Here is a 27,940-nt window from a genome sequence, read left to right on the forward strand (position 1 = left end):
GAACAATCAAACTTTTAATGAGAGACTATTCTGTTTAATCTAATATTTGTAGTACCAGACTACAGTTACAAAAAGCAATGCTCATTTCTGAAATATTTTTCAGTTTAGTATATGATCAGAAGCCCATACTTTACAAATAAAAATAAATTTATTAACTAATCAAAGCACTGTGTCATATTGTCTGTAAGTGGTAAGTGTATCTGCTTCTAGTATGCAATGAGGACAGTTTATTCTTTCCAACAAAAAATAAATGAAAATTAAATAAGTTGGAAGAATCAGAAATGTGTGCCGCTAAATACACTAACCTTGTTGACTGAGTTATTGTGAAACATCACAAACGCAGAGTATGTAAAACTTTTAGTAACAGCTGAGTACTGAACATACATGAACAAAGAAACCAGAGTGGGGAAGCAGTTACTTATAGAAAGTATGATGTTAAGTCTGGGCAGAAAAAAAATAATTATAGAAAGTTACATCACCTCACATAGTCCTTAAATATAGTCACATCCGTTCAAAAACAAGTATAACATGAAAACCACCTCTAACGCCAAATATGATAGCTTAAGAGCAAAAGCTATGACCATAAGCAACTACAAAAAATATGTAAAAGTAATGTCCTGTAAATATGGAATGGATGTATTCACTGCACAAACATTATAAAATATACAACTTATTACTTTGCAATAAAAGCAGTTTTAGAAACAGCACAAAAGAAGACATTCTGCTTTACTCTACAGCACAATATTTTAACAAATATTAATTACAACATTATTCTTTTCTAAGGTGTAGTGTTGGGGAGTAACATGACATGCTACTACAACTTTTAAATTCCACCAGTATTATTTATTTGTGTGTTCTAAGTGTGCACAGTTGGTTAGCAAATTTATTACTAATGTTAATATCTTTAAAAAGCCTAAAAGAACTGTCAAGAAACAAAATATTAAGCAAACTACAACCTATTATGCTAGGTCAGTATGAAGAGGATTTCATACTGTTAAACCCTTACATCATTGTCATCAATTTAATCAGTCCATGTAAGTTGGCTTAACAAACCTAACTTTTGTTTAGATCATGTCTCTAACAGTCTGAGAACATCACTAGCAACACTGAGATACCTAACAACAGAACACTGGAATATTTTCAAGTTTGTTTTTAAATTTGTGGTGTTTTATTTTCATAGTTCTCACTCCCTTCCTCCTCCTCTCTCGCTCAACCATACTTTTATTCACATATTCCCCCCAAAGCATATAAAATGCTTCAAAATTTCAGTGAAAGGACACTCATTACAAATTTTTTATAAGTAACACACTGGATAAATTGTTTCATTCTGAAGAACAGCAACAACTTTGAAAAAACAAACAGGTAATTCATTATGTTACACAGTGTGGCACAAAAATTCTGTACAAAATATAAATCAGATTTCTGAGAAAATGCTGAAATGTTCTATGTACATATTGCTTTTGGACATTATACTGGGAAATTGTATACACATATTTTCATTACCATGATATGCATTTTACTGTTTATGTAATCACATTCTCATAGGAAATATAAAACAGAATGAATATGTCTCTCACACACACACATTTATTTTATGCAATTGTTTTAATATTATTTGTAAAATATACAAACACTGTCTGAAATTATTTCCTTATGTTCAATAAAAACAAAAGTTTTGCATCACATCACAAATGCAGTCTAGCCTAATTCAAAATCATAACGTTATTTGTGTGACCACTACAGCATTCCAATTACAAAAGGAACAGCAAGTTTATTGGAGATCTTAAATTTCATGCAGAGTGCTGTATGTAAGTCTCAATGTTCGTACACCCAATCAGTTCAAGTGCGAAGTGAGATTTGTTGACTGGTCCAAAGCATGGCCCACTGAAATCTATTCAAGTCATTACTATGTGAAGATTAATTCATCTTATAATGAATGGACAGTAACACGTGAACTCAGAATACAGACAGATGGTTGAATCGACATGTTATGCAGTCTTAACACTTATGGCAGAAGATCATACAAGTAAGTCTCACAAAACCAACAGGCAGTTTTATCCCCTAATTAATAACTACCATTTTTCAATTTCCCCTTTAGACAGATTATTGTGGATATGGTGCACTACTCTTTTTGCCTCTGCTCATGTGTGACGATCTATGGAGCTAACACTGTGACAATCCTCTGGATTAAGCCACCATATTTTGTGCCAGGAAATTGTGTAAGAGTGCACTGATCTTCAACACTATAGCACTATGTCAATTCCAGCTGAATTCTTCATTCAACTTCCAAAGCTGAAAAATTGGTCTACAAGATATTTATATTTATTTGTTTACATCCAGTTTAGTCTTAGTACAGCTCTAAGACTTGTTTTAAAGTAGCTAAATGATATGTTGATTTGAAAATGAAAACTCTGCAGACCATTATGAAATGCGATCTCCAAATTCTATGTACCTTAAATGCACCAATATTCCAGTCAATATATGACCTTCACCAGTACAGTCAAATATACAGCCAAACTAAACACAAACACTGCCACACAAAAAGGGATAAAGCAGATCCAGCTGCAGAGGAAACCTCTTGTTCAGAGTGGAATGTACCAAACAATTTTCATACTGCCAGGAGGAAGAAAATGCTTTGTAGCTTTTACTGTTATGAGGCAGGAAACAGCACACAAAATAATGGTTTCCTGTGTGTTTCTAACAATACTGAATGCTTTCTCAGTGAGGATAGTATGAAAATGATTTCCCTCCACTCTGGTTTGAGATGATTATTGGTGATTTACTCTTGATCTGTACAAATAAAAATTAAAATCACACACAAAAATAACACACAACCCACACAAAAATCCACTATAAAATTTTTGACCATCAGATCACAAATGTTCAGTCATCTTAGTTATTTCTTAAAATTACACAAAGTTTTGCTTGCAAAGAACAAAAAAGGCATGATTCAAATAAAAAATGTATTAAATAAAAATTCTCAACTTATTTTTAATGACAGGCTTTCTGTCAGGATACGGCTGTGAAACTATCACATGTGAAACCTGAATCAGTGCATGTCAAATGAACATTTTAGGTGATCGTAATATTAGAAACCTTAAGTACATCACACCTTAGTAGCTGCTTATTAGAAGTGGCTTAAAACATAAAATTAACAGAAAAACTATTACAATAATGCAATTAAGAATATTACAGCACAAATTTTGTGTCATAAAAACACATTCTTCTAACAGATTACATTTAAATATATAAAAGTGGATTTCCATGTAATACATTTTCATTTTTTGGTCTTTCATGACCATAAATAATTACAGTCTAAAATATAAAGAAATACTGGAAAGAAGCTGTCAACATATATGCCAAGTTGTCTACAAACTGTTTGACTTTTAATGTTTAGACTTCATATAGGTCTAATGGTTAGAGGAAATACGTGGTACAAACAATGAGCCTATCATATGGGCGTCTGAAATTAATACTTGGAAAGAAAAAAAAATCAACTCAAGTTAATGCAAGCATGACAATACTGAAAAAACTTAAACCTGTCAAATAATTAGTTACTATGCATTTCAAAAGTAGTTTCTCTTTTGTTCTCCATATACATAACTATGATGATCTTTAACCAAATTGTTAGAGAAACAATGTGGTTAGTGCAATAGTCTCAGAAGTACAAAATAAATGCTCTGCTTACAAAATTACAACTCTTAACAGGCCAGTAATGAACCTCTTCCTAGTAACAATGTCACAGAATAATCAGTACAGCCACTAATCTTGTAAAATAATGTGCCAACCTGTTCTTTTCGTGAAGTACAAACACCCAAATATCTTCACTCAAAAGGTACCATAAATTAATTTCCCATGAATGTTAAACTTACTGCATGTATATTCCAGTCCATACCTATACCATCTCTTAGAAATTACAGTTAAGAGCAATAACAGAAGATTCCCACGAGTATTTTTCATTCAAAACTACGATACTAACTTAGAAAATAACTTGGCAAAACATTGTTACTTATGGCACATGTTACTGTCTATTGGCCCACGTAATAGGCACTAAATGGCAGTACATAACAAGAAAACATGGCAGTAGGTTGCATGATCGGAAGAACACCTCAAGTTCGTGATTCGAAGTTCAGGAAGAGTTCCAAAAATTTTAATTCTTCAACAATATCCTCCCCTTTTTCTGTTAAATTTCATAAAGTGCACATCTTTGTCAAATAGTGTATTTGCACTATAACTGGAATATTTACTTGAATGTAACAATAAAAGTTAAATATGTGACAAAGTACTGATAATCACACAACTGTTAAGACGGATGGCAGAAAAGGGCAAGTAATATGGACAAGGGTAGACTGAAAGACAAGACCCTTTATTTCAAATGCTTTAACAACTGCTATGAGCAGTAAATTAAGTTACGAAGATTTAGAAAGCTCTACCATACATCAATCTGAAATCCACTAGATCAAGGGAATTTTGTGCGAATGTTTCTTAGCATCAAATTCATGGAAAAATTGGAAAGAGTATTAAAGACAGAAAACCAATGGGACAATCTGTGGAATTTCATTCCAGCTGCAACAGTTTGCATAATGAAGCCTCAAGGTCTGTCTTTCTAAAACATGAAAGTCCAATAATACCGAAATAATGAACACTGCTACTGTTCACATTGTGTATTTTTATGAGATGCATTGTAACTGAAAATACTCTCATACACTTGGAAAAAGCTACAGCTAACAACATATGCCCTTTCTATCCAACAAAGACCACTCACTATAACAAAATTTTAATACTACAAGGGCAAGTGAAGGAGCACAAATGCAAAAGAACCAGACATGATAAAGGATAGTTTAACAAACATTGTGTATAAGCTGCTAGCAAAGTCACAAACACAAAGTGATCAAACTGTCTTTGTACAAAAGAGAATCCCTTCAATAACCAAATATGATAGTCAATAGAGGGGAGAGAAAAAAAAACAGACAGCAACATCCACAGCACAGATGAATCAGCAAAGATACAATACATGCAATATATACCAATAACTAGTTTATCAGCAGTGAAGTAGTTGATAGTACTATTATAAGCTGAAATTTGAGTACTGGCATTTTCTCCCCATAATCTATTCATGATTTTACAATTTAACTCTCCCAAATAAATTGAGATATTACAGTAAAGTTAATTTTGTTCCTTCTCCATTCAGTTAATACTACATAACTGAAAATGGTGATATCAAAATACTTTTTACAAAATGATTAAAATAATTCCATTATAACGTTTCATTGGTCATTCACCATTAGTCAGTCATTATAATTGGTGTTTATATTTACCAGTGAAAATTCTAATTCATGTTGTAGGACTTCTATCCAAGTATTTATTCTTCACTTCCTTCAACATGTTTATCACTTCTATTCTTTAATCAACAAGCTGCTTTTGCTATGGTCATCATAAGAGCAATTGTATATACCTGTGGGCGAGTAGCATACATATAATATGCCGAGGATAATCTATACTGAAAATTTAATTTCTTTCGCAATCTGTCTTCCCCATTTCTCCTCCATAGGGCCTAACAAACCTTCCTGAACTCAAATGTGTCACTGTACAACAATGGGTCGTTACAGATAACAATACTTAACAAATCTGTCCTGTTCTGCTCTTGAAAAATTTCATTAGGGACATAGATCACGTAATACCCTGGCATCCAACTCCATTTCCACTCATTACTTTAAGAATTCTGTTCTTTGATGATTCTTAGTTCTAACTAGTGTACAATCACTTCTGTTCTGACAGGCAGAGAAGAATCTCCATAAAACCTGTTAATGAAAGTTCCTGATGATAATTACTGTATTCATGCAAAAAAGAAAAATGTGAGACCACTGAAAGTGGGGAAGCAGGCTTGTGCAGTGTTTATATATAGTCCAGCAGCACACAGTTTCAGTACCTAAGCAGTTCACTGAAACACTCTACAATATACTGAAGATATCTTGGCAGGTGTTGACACTGTATCTACACACCAACTGCTCTGAAGCCTTTAACTGGGCTGACAGTAACAGCTACAGGTTGACAAGACTAATGACTGATTCAAAATCTGTTAAGTTTCCCCGTGATTAACTCCATTCTCTTATACATTCACTTAACTAAAAAAACTGTAATTACACTACTAGGATGTTGCTGAATTTCTCTTCTCTCCTAAAATAATTCTAAAGTACGTATCACAAATTGGAGACTTTTGTAGAAGGGTCACAAGTCAAACCTGACATAAGGACCAAACAAACAATAGTACTATGAAGTAAATGCAGAACTTGACACCCCAGATAAAGATAACATCCAGCTAGAACTGGGGTTAGTAAAAATGCTTATATAAAGCTGCACAAATGGAAAACATAATGTGATTAATGCAACCAAAAGCAAAGGAATGTGTAAGTACAATTATTCGAACAACTCTTAAATTACAATCTTAATCAGGTAACCCGTGTGAAGGAAATTATTTTCCTTTGAAACTAGTAACCATCATCCACAAGAATCTCATACCCAGCAGAAATGTTAGACATCTGAATTTAAATGCTAATAATGGTGTGTATTTGCCACTGAAAATTATTCTCTTTCAATTTTTCAGTGTGATATCTGAGAACAAGAACTGAGGACATCGGGCTTGCCTCTTGATTCCTCTCCACGGAAATGTTGCACCTAAAAAAAAAAAAATTATATATATATATATTATTTATTTAATATCAATGGTTGAAAAGAGTGTGCCTGCTAGAAATTAATTTTTTTCCATAGTATTATAGACTTTTATGTAATATCTAACTACAAGACAAACATATCGGAAGGATAAAAGATTTTAAAATCACTTACTTTGATACTGATCTAAATAGCAAGTGTGGAATTGTCCCATTCAAGATCTCTAATTTTTCCACCTTCCCCACCTTCCTCCTCTTCCTCATCCGTTGAGTCTAAATCATCATCACGATAGCTTGAACCATCATCAGATGTGTCGTCGTCTTCACACGCAGCATTGTTACTGCTGTTACCACCAGGTCTCGGTGGTTGTGCCGAGCCATCCAGTTGCTAAAGTTTAAACAATGTTATTAATACAGTTACTCAGAAAAATGAAACATATGACATGTATCTTGCAATACCATTTCATGTTGCACTTTATCATGGACGTCAAAAATTTAGTCTAAAAATTAAAATACAAAATTGAGAAAATAAGAAATTTTTAAGTTGGGTTCAAACAAGAAATAGCACTTGACATCTTTGGATTTCTATTTCTGTAACCCATTTAACATGTCAAGCCAATTGCAGTGCCCCTGGCAGATTATTTCTGTACTGAGACTTCTTTGATGCGAGTTATCATCTGTGTTTACAAACGGCAACAAAACTTCATGTGTGCCTAATGTTGTCTGCTTCTCAGTTTGGAGCCTATATACATATAAATAAAAAAGAGGTTTTAATCATCTACTTGTACATCTAACAACATGCATTTTAATCATAAATGCAACTAACTGTTTCAATATTTTGTGAACACAGTAACTGGATAGAGATTTCATGACAATAAAAGCAGTGCTAAAGTTACTGCAGGAATAGAATGACCAATGGGACTGCGGGAGAGGTGGGTAGATTTGTTATCGACAGCAAAGCTTTTTAGTTAACTGTAGTCAGAATACCATAACAAATTCAGAAACTTGTTGAGGACACAGGAGAGGAAACCACCACACTTTTAACCAAAACTTGCCAGCTGCCGAGGATCCACTTTTTTTTTAGTTCTGAACCTTACCTACATAGTTGCCACCTACTTCAACCTCTCACCTCTCATATGCTACAAAGTACAGGATGTCTCCGTGACACTTCTCTACACCTGTATGTATCTGTCTGCACCTACCCATAACATTATGATCAGACAGAATACTGGAGACATGAAATTATCTCATTGTGATAAATTGAACTTTCTGATAAGCATGTGTCACCACTACAATGACGTTCTTAGTCCACTCTTTCTATGCAAAATACCACACAATTATAAAATACATGTAATTACACATCTATTGGAATTGTACCAATGACCTGAGAAATTTGAGTGCAACAGTGAAGTTACCTGCAAAATTCTTTAATGGCTGGCTGCATAAAATGTCCAGATGAAAACAAGTTAATTGTTGGATGTTTTTATGACTACCTGATTCAACTGTGATAGTTTTAGAGACGTTCAAACAAAGTTCGCAGTTAGTAGCGCAAAAATATCTAGATGCAATATTATTTGGAGGCAACTTGAACATATCGCGAGTAGATTAGGAATGCCTACGTATTCACTGCAGGGGGTATGGACAGTATTGCAAAGTGCTTTTGAACAAGTTTTCCAAGAACTGTCTTGAACAGCTAGTTTGGAAGCCCACACGCAAGTGAAATATCTTCAACCTTGTAGCTACAAGCAAGGCTGGACCTTATCAATGGCTTTACTGTAGAGATGGGGATTAGTGATCATGGTATCATGGCAACTATGGTTACAAAAGTTAATCAATAAAGAAGGCTAGGAGACTATTTCTGCTGGAAAGAGCAATAAGCTGTTGTTAGCATCCCACTCAAGACAATAAACTGACATTTAATTACAAATGATAGGCATACAGAAATTACAGGCAAAGTTTAAATGGATTTTAATTTGAGTTCCGGATAAGTATGTGTCAAGTAAGTGGATTAAGAACGGAAAAACCCATGTGGGATTAACAACAAAATTTGGAAAATGCTGAGGAAGAACAGTCTGTTGCACTCTCAGATCAAAATAGAAGGGACAAATGATGACAGGCAAAAGTTAATAGAACTTTGTACGTCTGTAAAAGAATTGATGGCACTACCACCATCATATGTTAGAGAAACATCTTGCTGAGAGCCCAGGAAAATTGTGGTCCTACATAAAATCAGTGAGTGTGTCTAAGGCATCTATATAGTCATTCACTGACCAGTCTGTGTGGCAGCACAAGATGGCAAAATGAAAGCAGAAGTTCTACATTCCACATTTAACAAATTGTTCATGCAAGAGAATTATACAAACTGTTTGGCCATCACACAGACTCCTGTATGGAGGACATAGTAATAAGCAACCCTGGTGTAGAAAAACAACTGAAAGAGTTTCAAGTAAGCTGCAGGTCCAGATGGAATCCCAATTCAGTTTCACGAAGAATACTTCATGGCACTGGCCCTTACTTAGCTCGCATTTACCGTAAATCTCTCACCCAGTGCTAAGTCCCAAGCGACTGGAAAAAAGCGCAGGCGACTTCAGTATATATGAAGGGTAAAGGAAAAGACCTGCAAAATTATAAACCAATATCCTTAACACAACTCTGCTTCAGAATTATTGAAAATATTCTCAGTTCAAATAAAATTTCCTTGAGAGGGAAAAGCTTCTGTCCACTAATCAGCACAGTTCTAGAAAGCATCGCTAGTGCAAAACACAGGTTGCCCTTTTCTCACATGATATGCTGTGAACCATGGATGAAGGACAACAGGCAGATTCCATATTCATATATTTCCAGAAAGCAATTGACACAGTGCCCCCACTGTAGACTTAACGAGGGTATGAGGATACAGAACAGGTTCCCAGATATGCGAATAGTTGAAAGACTGCTTAAGTAAAAGAACCCAGTATGCTGTCCTTGACAGCGAGTGTTCAAAGACAAGGGTATCACCACGAGTGCCCAAAGAAGTATGATAGGGCCGCTACTATTTTGTGTATACATAAATGATGTGCTGGATGGGGTTAGCAGCAATCTGCATCTGTTTTTTGATGATGCTACAGTGTAGGGGCATACGGTTGGCTTCATTTTATTGGGAGAATTTCAAGAAAGTGTAGCCCATCTGTAAACGGATTGCATACAGGACACTAGTGCGACCCATTCATTGCTTAAGTGTTTGGGATCTGCACCAAGTTGGATTAAAGGAAGACATCAAAGCAATTCAGGGGTGGGCTGCTCGATTTGTTACCAGCAGGTCTGAGCAAAACCCAAGTATGAAGAAAATCCTTCATGAACTCAAATAGGAATCCCTAGAGGGAAGGCACGTTCTTTCTAAGAAACATTACTGAGAAAATTTAGAGAGAGAATTGGCATTTGAAGGTGACTGCACAATGATCAATTCTACTGACACCAATGTACATTTTGCGTAAGGACTACAATGATAAGAGAAATCAGGGCTCGTACAAGGCATACGGAAAGTTGTTTTTATCTTGCTCTGTTTGAAACTGGAACAGGTAAGAAAATGACTACCAGTGGTACAGCAAACCCTCTGTCACACACTGTACAGTGGCTTGTGGAGTAATCACGTACATGTAGATGATATTAAATGGGTTCTGTAATACAAAGAGCATCAGCAACCACACATCTGCTGTAGATACAATGTCTTTTGTGTACTCAGAATTTTAGAGCTACACAGATGCCATAACCAATACACAATTGCTGTTGCTGATCGACTTACATTGTGATTGCCAGCTGATTTACACACTAGCATGTCATGCACACCTATCACGAGTAGTCACCTTTAGACAACAAAGTCATTCCTGTGAAATGGGTTTAAGATTTACTGGTTATATGTGGAAACACTGGCTACAACTCAAACAGCATTTATTCACAAAGTCCAGTCACAAAACCATCAGATTATTCATGCCACATATAATTTTACTATACAATGAGAGGTATCAGTTTTTCAGAAGGAAACTTTTAAACACAAACTTAACCCTCAGATTCCAAACTTTTCTCCCAAATTTTACTAAAATTGTTACTCCACACATTGAATTATAAATTTAGTAAATAACAGCTGGCTGTAAACATTTACATTATTCTGTGGTACAAAATTTGATAGTTTTCCTTTATTAAGGAAAAAAATTTGGTTGACAGTCTATCACCCTCCCCCTTTTATGCTCATTAGGAGATGTGATACTTATATCAGATTCCTTGTCTCAAATTCATGGCATATTCCAGCTTTTTGAATGCAGAGGTATATAGCATAAAAAAGTATAGTACTTGCATGAATTTCAGGGTGGCATACATCAAGAATACAACTAGAAATATTAATTCATGGCTTAAGAGGGGGGGGGGAGATTACAATTGATGTGGATTAAAGATGGCTTACCAATCGTCCAAGCAAAAAGCTGTTCTTTCAAGAAAGATCTTTTGCTGTATACCTTAATGCAACGCACAGGAAGCATCAGCCCTTTTCAAATTTACCAAGATAGTTAGAAGTCGCTAATCTTTAATCACATTAGCGAAGAGAAAGAATGATTAGGGTGAGGGTAGCGATTAGCGAGAGCGGGGATGGGGGGGGGGGGGGAAGCTGTGGAGGAGATGGAGGTTGCACACCTACCTCTCCGCACAGCCAAGGGCAGTGGGGTCCCACCAGAAGCTCCAGTGCAAGTCTACAGCACTGGCTGGGAGCACTGACTCAAAATACTAGAGCCACCACTCTACACTTGTCTACATCTAGACCAATGTGAGCCTCCCAGCTTCAGTCTATGCCCAGCTGTCAACTATTACTTATAGTGCAGCCCTCAAAATGTGGAAATTGTTAGTTTACTGACCCTGTATTGCCTCTGGGCACTTTCATGTCATTGTATGTTGTAGCCTACCAATAAACAAATTCAATAACCAATGTTTGTGCAGTGTGCCATAACACTTACATTCTCCTCAACCCAGATAAGCTGTTATTTTCAAGAGAGCAGAGAGTGGAGCTTTGGTACTATAAACAGCACAGAAAAAATATCCAAAGAAACAAAATGTACAATAGTGTTACAAGTTTCTGCAAACAAAGCTTTTATCAACTGTTTCCTTCACTCTTTAATATTCTACAATGGAGATATCAACCAAGGCAAGATGAGAGACAAACGGTTCGTCTTTTAAGTCAACAGTGTCCAGACATACTCGTACATGGTGTGCAATGAGCAGGTACTGAGATGCTCCAGACACAGCAAGACTGTGGTTCTGGTGTTCCAACAGAGACTGCAATGTTGTGTGTGAAGCTCTCAGTACGTGACACTCCAATACCGATGTCCGAGCTGCCTCCTCTTTATTTACTCTAAAGACACTGATCTCAGATTCTAAAATTAGCGTAATGATTTTCATAAATTTTTTATTCAAAAAGGATTCACAAAATGTGATAGTCTGGAAACACTAATCATGACAATGAAGCAGACTTTCTGACTTCACCATGTACTACTTTTTATCATAGTAACCAAATTTGAGCTTTTCTTACTTTACAGTGAAGATCCTTTAATGGGAAAGAAATATAAGTGACTTTAGGCCCTTGTATAGTTTGAATGGTGCTGCTGTTTCACTTTTTTTTCGCAATGAGACAGTATACGTATAAAGAGCAATATTATGAAATTTGTCAATTAGGTCTTTTATCACTCTACGTATTCACCTCAAAACAATGAAAATTTATTCCTTACTTTGCTTATGAGCATCTCCATTATGGAAGTTACAAAAATTGTACAATATAAAACCCAAGATAAAACAGAAGACGCTACAAAAACCTTTGATATGACAGATCAGTCCATCCTATTCCTTTATTACAAATCAAATAGTTAGTAGTGTATTTAACACATTGAATTAAATGGATACTTTGACATACACATTCACCAGTGACACACCAATCTCTTGTAATAGTGACTCCTTTCAGCTGAAAAATTTCAGTTCAACAGCAACTGATGAGAACCACTACATAAAACAGTATTTCATTTGTAATAGTGCTACTTCAACAAAAGCACCAACACAGATATACTGCCACTCTAATAAAACTGTTTCACCTATTTTAGGTTTCTCACACAAAGAACACTCTGTAAGAAATTTACTTCACTGCAAACAACTAAGATCTCTACTATTTCGCCACCTGTGCCACATAGTGGAGTAATCTGATTTTTAATGTTCCAGTGAGAAATTTAACTTCATGAAACATCAATCCATTACACATTGTTTGATACAGTGTTTACAAGGTAAGTTGAGATTTTTGATTTGGTTTCTAAAAACTGCACATACCTCCATTGGATTGACGGTTATAGTAAGGGCAGAGTCATCCCAGGCCATTTCAGTGTCAGCAATTTCCTCCTGTGTAGCCCGATGATGTGCAGCACGGATTCTGATTACTCCCAACACAATCATGAACAATAAGAAACCCACACAGACAACTATGATAATGGTGACTGCATGACCTGTGACACAAACAGACAAACAAAAAATTAACAAAACCTCAACAATCTTAAAATAATGTTTATGTACAATATTGTTTTAAAAGATAATATAATCTTTTCAGACAGATTTTCATATTCTTTCATTCCATGCAATGGTACTGAAAACTTGGAAGAATCCTCCACAAACATTAATAAATTATCACAACTCAGTTGTTTCAGTAAGGCCATTCGGATTTTATATAACATTTCAAATCTGTGAAAGTTTTAAGTAAGCAACGTTTATTTCTTTCACACAATTAACTTTTAAGTAAAGGACATTATGCCTATGTGAATGTGAGTTTATATGACTGAGTTACAGCAAAAAATGCCATGTAAATGACAACTGCTTTAAAACTGGAACATAAAGTAAGGATTACATGTTACTCTGCAAATAATGATTCAAGATTTTACTGTCTTGTTACATGAAGTAGGAGGTGGTATTAAAACTGGCTCAGTTTGCTTCTGCATCAGTATGCATGTGTCATCACTGCAATTTTCATGGGCAAATTCAGTTTCACCCACAATGCATATTACGGTGATGTTACAATTCTGCTTCATCCCACAGAGTTAATTATATTTCAAATATGATTGGGCAAAGACATTGCCCCTGTGTTTGGCATTCATCACTTATGGTGTAGAGTCTCTCTTTAATCAAGTGATGATTAAAATATTAATTCCTATTACATCCATTTCTTTGAACTTTCAGACATTGTTTGGAATACTTAAAAATACCTTAACCCTATCCAATACAGTTTTTCTACTCCCTGCATTCTCCCCAATTCTTATATATTTTACATGGGTAAGATTACAAGGCATTACATGTTATAAAAGCATGGTTTTAAAAAAGTAAAATGCAATATGAGATCACTTAGACAATTTTCTATTCTTTTACACTACTCTTTGAAACTATATTGGTGTTTATGTACAATTTTTTTCTGTATGATAATTCTTAAAACATTCTCCCATGTGCAGTACAGGCTTCCTCTGGAATGTTTTGTAACAGAAAATCTTTTTTCTTCTTCCTCCTTTCTCCTTGCATTTGCTGTAGACCATGCAATCCTTTGATTTTTTTTCACATTGTAAAATGCATTTTCCCATTTAGTCTTTCCTCAGTGTCTAGACAATAACGGTCTTTCTCTTTTCTTTGAATTTGTATTTCTCGCCTGGCCAACTAGCTGTAGGAAAGGTGAGTCTGCAGTTTTCCACGTTCATTTTTGTCTACTGAGTAAAGAATATAACTGTTCACTATAAGAACTTCATTCAGCCAGAATAATAATTTTTCCTACCATTTGTGAGACTGCCTTTTAAAATAATAGCAACCACAGTACCAACCAGCTCTGTCAACTCCTCCCATAAGCTTAATGTATTCCAAAATATCAGTAGGTTTCAGGAACTGCACAGGCTCTTTCTTTCTGTAAAGAGTGGTCAATTTGGTTTGAGGACCAAAGAACAAACTCAACGTAGTCATTAACATCTTGTCATGGAATGAAAGACCCTATTTTCATCTCACTTTGATAGGCACATAACTCATATTCAGCAAGTTTTGTCTTTTTCAAATCGCACGGAAAATACTTCCTACAAGGTGTAACTGTACCTTTTATATGTGCAAATTGAGGGCTCGTGTAGAACTTATCAGTACAGATCTGATAGCCTGAACCACCTGCAGAAGCCAGCAATTACTGTTCCAAATGAACCACTATTCGGATTACGAAAGGTAAATCAAGAGGAATTAGACTTTCTGTGGTTGTCTTTCCATAATATGAAATGTGAGAAAGAAGAGAGACATTTTCTGAATCACAAAGACAGAAAACTTTTAAAACCCCTTTGTAGGCAGCACTTGAATACTTCCTTCGAATCCTACTGAGTTCTCATCTATAGCCACATTTCTTTTTGGTAAATAAAGTTCTTTGCCTTTCCTGTCAATGTCATCAGGATAGTTCTTCACCTTGCTTCTTCTCGAATGTTGACACTATTCAGCTGTGACAGGTGGAACTAAATTCAGCATCCGAAATATCTGAGAAAAGTGGAGGTGAGAAAAAACATCCTTGAAAAACAGCGTTCATTGTAGCCAGTCTTCTGTAAAATAGTCAACTAATTCGGCCTTCAAATTCAAGGCTATGTTCAATATAACACCAAGAACAGTCTTCAGTTCTTCTACTGAAACAGTCCTTCACAAGTGCACAATGAGTGTTTTGTAAATGGAGTGACTTTCTGTATCTTTTTTTTTTTTGCATACATATTTGTAGCATTCACAATTTTTACTAATTAGACTTTCAGCGAAAGAGAGCTGAAAATACTCAAGTTCGGATTTTGTTCAAACTCCATGAGCAATGGTGAAACTTTGCTCTGTGACACAAACAGGAAACTTCATGAGATCATTGTTGCCATCACAATAAACTTCTGGTTGTTGTGTTCACCAGTAAATACTGATTCACTAGAACTTTTATCATGGCACACGATGGAAGTTTCTCCCCAATCACTTTCATCACTAAATTTTCCTTTGTCCTCAAATACATTGATAAGCCACCTGCCAATACAATCATCACTCACACATTTTCCACCAGATGATATCACATTAGAAATATGCAAATGCAAAATGGTTTGAGTTGTCAGATCTTTGCACAAAGTGCTGCCATGTGCCTAGTAAATTCCAACAATGAAGTGTACAGAAAGCATCATAATGGAAACATGTACGACATCTTCCAACATCGGAACCTTAACAGAAAATCATAATGTTGGACACAGTCTGACAGCAGACCAGAAAGCTTTTAAGACTAGTTTTCTTGGAGTTTTACAAATGTTTGTTACAAAATCTGTCAACACCTCACAACGTGTATTTATCATGCACTGAGTACTGGGGAGCACAGCCAAATATGCAGTATGTTGTACCCTATCAATTTGATGCTCCATTTGGTCAGACTGTACAACCTCTTGTTACATGAGGTGACAAAATTACAACTTTTTGTGGTATAAGAAGTTCAAGCCGTAAGTCAAGGAATTCATTTAGATTTTAATTAAGAATTCTAATCACAGACTAGACACTACATGGTTATGTTAAGACGAAAGACACCAACCTCCCCCCCCCCCCCCTCCCACACACACACACACAAAACAGTTTATTAAGCAAAACATCCCTCCATGGAAGTAGAACACAAGAGAGCAACAAGGCTCTTACTATCCTGCAAAAACTACATAGTACTGCATGTTACTGGGAGGTTTATAAATGTATTCTACGTAAAAATTACATACCTATTACTGCCAGTCATATTGAGCATGTGGGTAATGGAAAATACAAATCACCTATGTTAGCATAATTCAAAAATATGGAGTGACACCAGTTATATACCGCACTGAGGGTTTCGAGAACAGTGAAAGAATTTATTATATTTGGAAAATTTGAAGCCAGTTTGTATGTCGTTTTAATCTATGAAGGGTTATGTATAAATGGCTGATAAATCTAAGACATGCTTTAATTTTCTTTTGATTCAAAACAGGGAAGTAAGTTGTTATTCATTAAGATAAAATGATAATCCTGCCTTAGCAGGTACCAACATAGTCACATGACCGGGTATAGTCACATGACCGGGTATAGTCACATGACCGGGTATAGTCACATGACCGGCTATAGTCACATGACCGGCTATAGTCACATGACCGGCTATAGTCACATGACCGGCTATAGTCACATGACCGGCTATAGTCACATGACCGGCTATAGTCACATGACCGGCTATAGTCACATGACCGGCTATAGTCACATGACCGGCTATAGTCACATGACCGGCTATAGTCACATGACCGGCTATAGTCACATGACCGGCTATAGTCACATGACCGGCTATAGTCACATGACCGGCTATAGTCACATGACCGGCTATAGTCACATGACCGGCTATAGTCACATGACCGGCTATAGTCACATGACCGGCTATAGTCACATGACCGGCTATAGTCACATGACCGGCTATAGTCACATGACCGGCTATAGTCACATGACCGGCTATAGTCACATGACCGGCTATAGTCACATGACCGGCTATAGTCACATGACCGGCTATAGTCACATGACCGGCTATAGTCACATGACCGGCTATAGTCACATGACCGGCTATAGTCACATGACCGGCTATAGTCACATGACCGGCTATAGTCACATGACCGGCTATAGTCACATGACCGGCTATAGTCACATGACCGGCTATAGTCACATGACCGGCTATAGTCACATGACCGGCTATAGTCACATGACCGGCTATAGTCACATGACCGGCTATAGTCACATGACCGGCTATAGTCACATGACCGGCTATAGTCACATGACCGGCTATAGTCACATGACCGGCTATAGTCACATGACCGGCTATAGTCACATGACCGGCTATAGTCACATGACCGGCTATAGTCACATGACCGGCTATAGTCACATGACCGGCTATAGTCACATGACCGGCTATAGTCACATGACCGGCTATAGTCACATGACCGGCTATAGTCACATGACCGGCTATAGTCACATGACCGGCTATAGTCACATGACCGGCTATAGTCACATGACCGGCTATAGTCACATGACCGGCTATAGTCACATGACCGGCTATAGTCACATGACCGGCTATAGTCACATGACCGGCTATAGTCACATGACCGGCTATAGTCACATGACCGGCTATAGTCACATGACCGGCTATAGTCACATGACCGGCTATAGTCACATGACCGGCTATAGTCACATGACCGGCTATAGTCACATGACCGGCTATAGTCACATGACCGGCTATAGTCACATGACCGGCTATAGTCACATGACCGGCTATAGTCACATGACCGGCTATAGTCACATGACCGGCTATAGTCACATGACCGGGTATAGTCACATGACCGGGTATAGTCACATGACCGGGTATAGTCACATGACCGGGTATAGTCACATGACCGGGTATAGTCACATGACCGGGTATAGTCACATGACCGGGTATAGTCACATGACCGGGTATAGTCACATGACCGGGTATAGTCACATGACCGGGTATAGTCACATGACCGGGTATAGTCACATGACCGGGTATAGTCACATGACCGGGTATAGTCACATGACCGGGTATAGTCACATGACCGGGTATAGTCACATGACCGGGTATAGTCACATGACCGGGTATAGTCACATGACCGGGTATAGTCACATGACCGGGTATAGTCACATGACCGGGTATAGTCACATGACCGGGTATAGTCACATGACCGGGTATAGTCACATGACCGGGTATAGTCACATGACCGGGTATAGTCACATGACCGGGTATAGTCACATGACCGGGTATAGTCACATGACCGGGTATAGTCACATGACCGGGTATAGTCACATGACCGGGTATAGTCACATGACCGGGTATAGTCACATGACCGGGTATAGTCACATGACCGGGTATAGTCACATGACCGGGTATAGTCACATGACCGGGTATAGTCACATGACCGGGTATAGTCACATGACCGGGTATAGTCACATGACCGGGTATAGTCACATGACCGGGTATAGTCACATGACCGGGTATAGTCACATGACCGGGTATAGTCACATGACCGGGTATAGTCACATGACCGGGTATAGTCACATGACCGGGTATAGTCACATGACCGGGTATAGTCACATGACCGGGTATAGTCACATGACCGGGTATAGTCACATGACCGGGTATAGTCACATGACCGGGTATAGTCACATGACCGGGTATAGTCACATGACCGGGTATAGTCACATGACCGGGTATAGTCACATTCAAATTCAAAGTTGTGCAGCATGAAAAGTGATCTTGGAAAATACCTTTGCAGGAAGATATGACAACCAGCTGCTATCATTATTAATTTTACTGACAATGAGAACCAGAAACGTGTGATAGTGCCAACAGCGAAAGTGACAGAAGGTGTGAGCAAACCTTGACAAAGAAAAGTTGAAGCAAGTTAATGGTGTGCAAATCATAGAAGGAGAGACACAATGTCAAGTGGAGCAGGATTTAAGTATCTGCCCCAAAACGGAACTAGTAAAATTCATCTAAGTATTTCACTGATGAGATATGTAAATGCATTATTAGTCAGCAAATTCTGTGGTACTATGAACAATAAAGGGAAACACTCTCTGCAAAAACTTCACTGCTTTTGCTGCACAAAACTGGACTTACAGGCTAGCAAAGAAACTAAGAGAAAAATCTATACCATCTACCAGATTTGATTTCAAAAGAAGTCTAAATAAACGAGTCATTTTTCATATACACTATACTGTGAATAAATTTAGAAAAGTGACAGCATCCAACAAGTACTGTTAAAGAGCAGTGCGAGGTATTTTTTCATTGTTCCAAACATAGGGTTTCACTTCACTGTCATTTCTCTTCTATGACGATCAGAAGAAAACTTCAGACTATCATGTAAGAATGGACAGTAAATAATTAAAAATATAGAGAGACAATTAAAGGCAAACTTTTTGATTGATTAAGAGCACCAACCTTCTCAAACTTTTGCACGACAATGGTTCCCTACCTCCTACTGCCATACCATCTAGTAAATCCTAATGAACTGGTCTGGAATCTTGCAAAGAAGAAGATCCATAGACATAATACGTCAAGTATCTCTCTGAACCCAAAATAAATAATGGTTGATGCATTTGTTGCTAATAAACAAACATTGTGTATCACCTTTTCTGGCGCAAGTCTTTAAATGTAATACTACTACTATGGTGATTTGCATGTCAATTTCACAGATTTTTTAATTCAATATTAGTCTTGAAGAACCAAGTTTGCCGAGATCGCTAGCAATTCTTTTCATTACTATGACCGGTTCCAACAGAGCAACGGGTCATCATTTGCTCTGAAAGGTACAAAAACAAACAGCGTAAATGAAGAGGGCAAACATATACGATTTCTTATAGCCACTGTATACACTACTTCAGCATTAGACAGTAGCTTGTAACATTATTAGATGTACATGCTTGTAACACTGGAAGTCACATAGTGATGATGTGTTAAGTTTTTGTTAAAAGTGGCACAGAAAATCAGTATATACCAAATAAAACAACACAGAGTTAAAATGTACAAGATAAAAAAGCGCTGATTTCCCAGCATACACTAATGGCTCAAACCATGATGGTGACTTACACTTGGTGATCAAAAGTATCCGCCGGACACATGGCTGCAAATGACTTACAAGATTGTGGCACCTTCCATCGGTAATGCTGGAATTCAGTATAATGCTGGTCCACCCGCAGCTGTGATGACAGCTTCCACTCTCGCAGGCATATCTTCAATCAGGTGCAGGAAGGTTTCTTGGGGAAGGGCAGCCCATTCTTCATGGAGTGCAGCACTGAGGAGAGGTATCGATGTCAGGGTTCCAGAACAACCCAAAGTTGTTCTATAGCATTCAGGTCAGGACTCTGTGCAGGCCAGTCCATTAGAGGGATGTTATTGTCGTGTAGCCACTCTGCCACAGGCCGTGCATTATGAGCAGGTGCTCGATCGTTTTGAAAGGTGCAATCACCATCCCCGAATTGCTCTTCAACAGTGGGAAGCAAGAAGGTGCTTAAAACATCAATGAAGGCCTGTGCTGTGAGTGTGCCACGCAAAACAAGGGGTGCAAGCTCTCTCCATGAAAAACACGTCCACACAATAACACCACCGCCTCTGAATTTTACTGTTGGTACTACTCATGCTGGCAGATGACGTTCACTGGGCATTCGCCATACTCGCACCCAGCCATCGGATTGCCACATTGTGTACCGTAATTTTTCACTCCACACAATATTTCTCCACTGTTCCATCATCCAATGTTTATGCTCCTTACATCAAGCGAGGCATTGTATGGCATTTACCGGCGTGATGTGTGGCTTATGAGCAGCCGCTCAACCATGAAACCCAAGTTTTCTTGCCTCCCGCCTAACTGTCATAGTACTTGTAGTGGATCCTGATGCAATTTGGAATTCCTGTGTGATGGTCTGGATAGATGTCTACCGATTGCACATTTCGACCCTCTTCAACTGTCAGTGGTCTGTCGGTCAACACACGAGGTTGGCCTGTACGTTTTTGTGCTGTACATGTCCCTTCACGTTTCCTCTTCACTATCACATCAGAAACAGTGTACATAAGGATGTTTAGGAGTGTGGAAAATTTTGCTTACAGATGTATGATACTAGTGACACCCAATCACCTGACCACGTTCGAAGTCCATGAGTTCTGCGGAGTGCCCTATTCTGCTTTTTCACGATGTCTAATGAATACTGAGGTCGCTGATATGGAGTACCTGGCACTTTATGGAAGCACAATGCCACTAATAGGAAAAACATATGTTTTTGAAGGTGTCCGGATACTTTTGCTCACAGAGTGCAGCTAGTATAAAATTTCTCAGATAAATAAGTATAAAGTTGTTTACATAGTGGTGTCCCATAATCTATAAATCGATACATGTACCACGCTGGAATTATGTCTTTTTTTCAATCTCATTAAAATTATTTTTAAGACAATTTCAGTAACATTTTAAATCACAGATTTTAAACAACAATCTGTTTTGAAAATATACAGCATCATTTTCTTTAAAGTAAAATTTACAATTAAATATACATCATAGGTTTACATGTAATGGATGACAAACTGTCATTTTTAGAAAGTAAGTTCACATAGTTCAGATTATTAATCAACACAGAGTCATATCAGAAGTATTGACAAAAATGTCATCAATTACTGAAAAATATTGTGGAATTTATGGTACAGTTCCTAAGCTATAAGAGAATATGCATCCATTACAAAAAAAAAAAAAAAAAAAAAAAAAAAAAAAAAAAAAAAAAAAAAAAAAAAAAAAAAAAAAAAATTGTGCATGTACTGTGGAATTCGAAGCTTACATATGATAAAGTGCTCATAGTTTGCCCTTTCTAGCTTTCAGTATAAGTAGGCACAAAGTACATCAGCAAAACATCTTGTATGTTTTAATTGTGTGTTATTTTATTTGTAACATGCAGATGTTCCCCACCACTATTTATTACAAATTGATGCAACATCATTATGCGGCTTTCAGTATTGTTAACAAGCACCTGTACATCTAAATATGAAATAGTGCATGTCTGAGCCATCTTCAACAGGGATCTTTGTTTTTGTAACTTGCAGACCCAATGATGACAACACAGATCTGTCGAACTGGTAACAGTAATAAAAAGAATTGCTAGCAAATCTTGGAAAACTTGATTCTTCGAGAATAATATAACTTTCAGATTGCTCCCAATGATTGATGCAAAGTCGTCAAACATATATTTTATATTCAAGTAGCTTTTCAGCTGGCCGCACAAGACTGTGTGGACTTCTTTGCAGGCGTTTCCACTAGAGACTTTAAGCAGTTGCCGACAATTGAACCTCTGGTGTCGGTGATATTAGCTGAACACATGAACCATTAGACCATTCGGTAAATTTGCTTATGCAGTTATATTAGATTTTAGTGTCGTGACATTAAAAGACCCTAAAGGCTGTCAGTCATCCACTTTTAACACTCTGCTGTCCAGCGACACCACAGTGGTGTTGGGCACGAAACAACAGTCAACGGCCAGCGACACCACAGTGGTGTCGTGAGCATAGTACCGTGCAGTGACTGGCAACACCACTTTAGTATCTTTTGCATTCTGTTGGTGTTCTGTTTAGGTAACAATAAGTTACACACGTCAACAAGTTTTTTGTTTTTATAAGTACTTGTGCCCTTTCATCATGTTGTGCCCTTTCATCATGGCAGACAAAAGGGACGATACAATTATTTACAATGAATGCGTGGAGAAAAACTTGGAGGTTGCCACTACATCATGCACGTCTCATCATGATCCGGTTGACAGACTTTCCGGTCACGTAAAGCAATATCAACTAATAGGCCTACGAATTTCTGAAATGAATAAATGAAAACCAAAAAAGCAAACTTAATGTGCAAGTCTTGTGGAGTTGTGTTACATCTTGGAGACTGTTTTGTTGTATATCATATGAAAGAGAAATACTAAGTACCAAACACAATGTAAATAAACAAATGTATGAAACAAATTTTTCATTTATTTAGGTATGTGTATCTTCGAAATTTCATGAAAGAATGGGAACACGGCTGAGAACTTATGAGAACTAACGATGCGATTAGTAAAACGTAACAATTTATAATCTCTTGATGATGTCAAGAATGGCCAGCAACAAGTCAAGGAATTCGAATTAGCGATGCCGGCACCAATAAATTTGTACGAGACGTGTGGACAGCAAAGTGTTAAAAATACTGGAGTGTACACTATTGCCACCTCCCCTCACTGCTTCTCAGGTACGAACATGGCAGTGCTGTCACTGTGGCCAGGTTACCAGTTTAATTTGCCATGTTAAGTATTCTGAACATAAGGGCATCATGTTTGCCAAGTGATTTACAAAAAATAAATAACCATCGAGTGTTGACCTGTATAACTGTGGGAGTATTATAACACACAGCACACTGTGACTCCTGCCATATACATTATGGATGAAATTTAATTGATCACTGAAAACCAAACATCAACATTCCTTTGTCGATTTTGATTTCTAATTATCCTAAGGAAAATACACTAAATGATACAAGAACCAAAGGTAGGTGGACTATGACAAGAAACCTATCAAACCTAACTTTTTTTTTCCTACTGCAAAATGTGCAATCAAATCAAGCCAGCATCTCAGTGACGAAAAGTTTCACTTAGGTTATACACACGCATGCACACATTCTCTTTTGTTCACAGACAACTATACTTACTACCACCAGCAACAGCTGCTTGTGTGGAGTCCATTCCTGAAGTTAGGTAGACATCACTAACAGTCTGAACTGGCCGAAGTTCTACATGATGTTTGTCTACATGTGCATGACCTTGCAGTGGCTGCTGCACTTGTTCAGATGCCACAACCACATCTGCAGCAGAAGCATGCTGATCTTTTTGTTCCTTCAATAGAGAGTCCTGCACAGATGCTGGTTCCACTGTAGCTTTTGCTGACTCAGTATTTTTACTCGGTCCTCTGTTAGCAGGTGGCCGTGGATGAATAACAGTCAACTAAACAAAAAGAAAATTAATTCCTGTGACTGCTTCATTTAGTGCTAAATTATTAAATCTAATGAAAACCATATAGTTCATAAATAAATCCCCAGAGTACAAAGAATTATGAGGAGGTTCCGAATTCAGTCTATAATAGAAACTTAAAACCTTTTTACACAAATGAAAGCAAATTGAGGCAGAAAACTACTATACTACTAAGATAATTTTGTACTTACACATCTCAATCAATTATTAGAATGACAAAAAGTTATAGAACCAGACGTCCAATAACAAAAGGGAGAACCAATAATGCAGGCATGTGGGGTGGGATAGAGTGAGATAGTTGGGTCAGGGGGGGTTGGAGTGGAGTGGAGTGGAGTGGAGTGGAGAGGAGAGGAGTCGGGGCGGGGCAGGGGGGGTGGAGTGGGGTGGAGAGGAGAGGAGAGGAGAGGAGAGGAGAGGAGAGGAGAGGAGAGGAGAGGAGAGGAGAGGAGAGGAGAGGAGAGGAGAGGAGAGGAGAGGAGAGGAGAGGAGAGGAGAGGAGTCGGGGCGGGGCAGGGTGGGGTGGAGAGGAGTCGGGGAGAGGAGTCGGGGAGAGGAGTCGGGGAGAGGAGTCGGGGAGAGGAGTCGGGGAGAGGAGTCGGGGAGAGGAGTCGGGGAGAGGAGTCGGGGAGAGGAGTCGGGGAGAGGAGTCGGGGAGAGGAGTCGGGGAGAGGAGTCGGGGAGAGGAGTCGGGGAGAGGAGTCGGGGAGAGGAGTCGGGGAGAGGAGTCGGGGAGAGGAGTCGGGGAGAGGAGTCGGGGAGAGGAGTCGGGGAGAGGAGTCGGGGAGAGGAGTCGGGGAGAGGAGTCGGGGAGAGGAGTCGGGGAGAGGAGTCGGGGAGAGGAGTCGGGGAGAGGAGTCGGGGAGAGGAGTCGGGGAGAGGAGTCGGGGAGAGGAGTCGGGGAGAGGAGTCGGGGAGAGGAGTCGGGGAGAGGAGTCGGGGAGAGGAGTCGGGGAGAGGAGTCGGGGAGAGGAGTCGGGGAGAGGAGTCGGGGAGAGGAGTCGGGGAGAGGAGTCGGGGAGAGGAGTCGGGGAGAGGAGTCGGGGAGAGGAGTCGGGGAGAGGAGTCGGGGAGAGGAGTCGGGGAGAGGAGTCGGGGAGAGGAGTCGGGGAGAGGAGTCGGGGAGAGGAGTCGGGGAGAGGAGTCGGGGAGAGGAGTCGGGGAGAGGAGTCGGGGAGAGGAGTCGGGGAGAGGAGTCGGGGAGAGGAGTCGGGGAGAGGAGTCGGGGAGAGGAGTCGGGGAGAGGAGTCGGGGAGAGGAGTCGGGGAGAGGAGTCGGGGAGAGGAGTCGGGGAGAGGAGTCGGGGAGAGGAGTCGGGGAGAGGAGTCGGGGAGAGGAGTCGGGGAGAGGAGTCGGGGAGAGGAGTCGGGGAGAGGAGTCGGGGAGAGGAGTCGGGGAGAGGAGTCGGGGAGAGGAGTCGGGGAGAGGAGTCGGGGAGAGGAGTCGGGGAGAGGAGTCGGGGAGAGGAGTCGGGGAGAGGAGTCGGGGAGAGGAGTCGGGGAGAGGAGTCGGGGAGAGGAGTCGGGGAGAGGAGTCGGGGAGAGGAGTCGGGGAGAGGAGTCGGGGAGAGGAGTCGGGGAGAGGAGTCGGGGAGAGGAGTCGGGGAGAGGAGTCGGGGAGAGGAGTCGGGGAGAGGAGTCGGGGAGAGGAGTCGGGGAGAGGAGTCGGGGAGAGGAGTCGGGGAGAGGAGTCGGGGAGAGGAGTCGGGGAGAGGAGGATGGGAGAGGAGGAGGGGAGGAGGAGGGGAGAGGAGTCGGGGAGGAGGAGGGGAGAGGAGTCGGGGAGGAGGAGGGGAGAGGAGTCGGGGAGGAGGAGGGGAGAGGAGTCGGGGAGGAGGAGGGGAGAGGAGTCGGGGAGGAGGAGGGGAGAGGAGTCGGGGAGGAGGAGGGGAGAGGAGTCGGGGAGGAGGAGGGGAGAGGAGTCGGGGAGGAGGAGGGGAGAGGAGTCGGGGAGGAGGAGGGGAGAGGAGTCGGGGAGGAGGGGAGAGGATCATCATCATCATCATCATCATCATCATCATCATCATCATCTGCTGACTTGTCATTATTTACTAGCTTCCTGATATTTCAGTGAGACAGACGATTTCGAAACACATCACATCATTCTGAAGTAGAACTAGAAACTGTTGTAACGAAATGAATTGAAGGAATACTACAATCATGCTAATGTTCAAATAACCACTACTTGCTCAGATAAATGCTGGTTTACAGACATTTTTATGTACTACTGTCATATATTACATATATACAAAAATTAGTCCAAACACTAGTCTTGGCTAATCTTTACTACTGTGATGTAGTTCAACACGGCACAAATAGTGAAAATTCGAGATGCCTCGAGCTAGTGATGAATGCTTGCGTTAGATACGTATGCAATATACGGTTGTATGATCATATCAGTCCTTCATACTCCCAGCTAGGTTGGATACGCCCACAGAAGGCATGCGATCTCCACACGATGTGCTTACTTCATCGATTTCTTAGCCACTGGTGCCCCCAATACTTATCTTCTCACATTAAACACCTATCATCATTCCACAACCGCAATACCAGATCGGATACGTCTAGCATCTTGGCTGTACCTTTACATAACACAAAATCTTTTTCCGTGTCATTCTCCATCTCAGCCATACGACTATGGAACGCGCTCCCCTGTGATCTGCGTCTTATCCAAAACCACTCAACATTCAAGAGGGAACTCAAGACTTACATATTAGGGATGGTATAGCCACCATTGTTGTGCCCCTCTCATCTTTTTTTTTCTCCTCCCCATCATAGCTTCGAATTTTACCATTCTATTTCTCTTCCTCTAACCTATCTACCTCTTCTATATCTCTTTCACCCCATTCCATCATCTTATGTCTCTGCTTGATGAGAATAACTCACAAGCTGCAAGAATATAACGAGAAAATTCCCAACTAGCAATAGGACTGACATTCATAAAATAAAAATATGTTTACTGTCATATACATAGTCATTATTGTTATTCTTGATTGTTATAATTATTTTTTGATTGTTATAATTATAATTGTACTACTTTTATAATCTCTATTTTTTCTTTAACATTAATACTGTATAACATATGTCCTTAATGTTCTGTAGAAGCTGAAATTTGTTGAATCTGAGTATGCCTGGTTAGGTGTAAGAGAGGGCCTGAAGGCCCTAATCTTGCCAGGTAAAATAAATGCATAAATAAATAAATATATTCCTGACTCCAGTTCCACACACAAGCTGTGCTAGACTCTTGTTTCATGATATACTTGAAATCAGTGTCATTGGTCACTGAAAAGACAGTGTCAAAGAGCATCACACTCGCATAAGCAAGAAACGTATTTGTTAACACACGCAGAAAATTAGGCACAAGCTCATAATTAACTGGGTATTCCTTCACAGAGACTGCTCCCACTGTCCAACTGTTGCCAATGTTATATTATCACCCAGGTGCAATGTAGGGACTTTAAGAGTATTCTTTACTTTTGACCGATAGACAGCTCCCCAACAGACTCCCTCCTCTGAAATAGCCTGATAGTAAAAGTGAATCCAATTCAGCCCATCATTTATATGAATCCTAGCCTACCACTGCCCCTTTGCACCCAAATTCCTCCTAGGCAGCCTTCACACTTTTCTATATCTTCACTTGCTACCTCAAAACTTTTTCTATTTTCC

General features: G+C 39.3%; 1 protein-coding gene across 1 annotated transcript in view; it reads right to left on the bottom strand.

Annotated features, from left to right (window-relative positions):
• Window positions 1–821: 821 nt before the first annotated feature.
• The window catches only part of LOC126471414 (calsyntenin-1), an 81,555-nt gene continuing 54,436 nt past the window's right edge, over window positions 822–27,940 (bottom strand). The window contains exons 15-18 of the mRNA XM_050099548.1: window positions 23,960–24,251; window positions 13,002–13,174; window positions 6,844–7,056; window positions 822–6,675 (exon numbers count right to left, since the gene is read on the bottom strand). Coding sequence (XP_049955505.1) covers window positions 6,856–7,056; window positions 13,002–13,174; window positions 23,960–24,251 — 666 coding nt within the window. The 3' untranslated portion in view covers window positions 822–6,675; window positions 6,844–6,855. The remainder of the gene's footprint in view (window positions 6,676–6,843; window positions 7,057–13,001; window positions 13,175–23,959; window positions 24,252–27,940) is intronic.

This window comes from Schistocerca serialis, chromosome 3 (assembly GCF_023864345.2).
Source record: "Schistocerca serialis cubense isolate TAMUIC-IGC-003099 chromosome 3, iqSchSeri2.2, whole genome shotgun sequence".
Classification (NCBI taxonomy): domain Eukaryota; kingdom Metazoa; phylum Arthropoda; class Insecta; order Orthoptera; family Acrididae; genus Schistocerca; species Schistocerca serialis.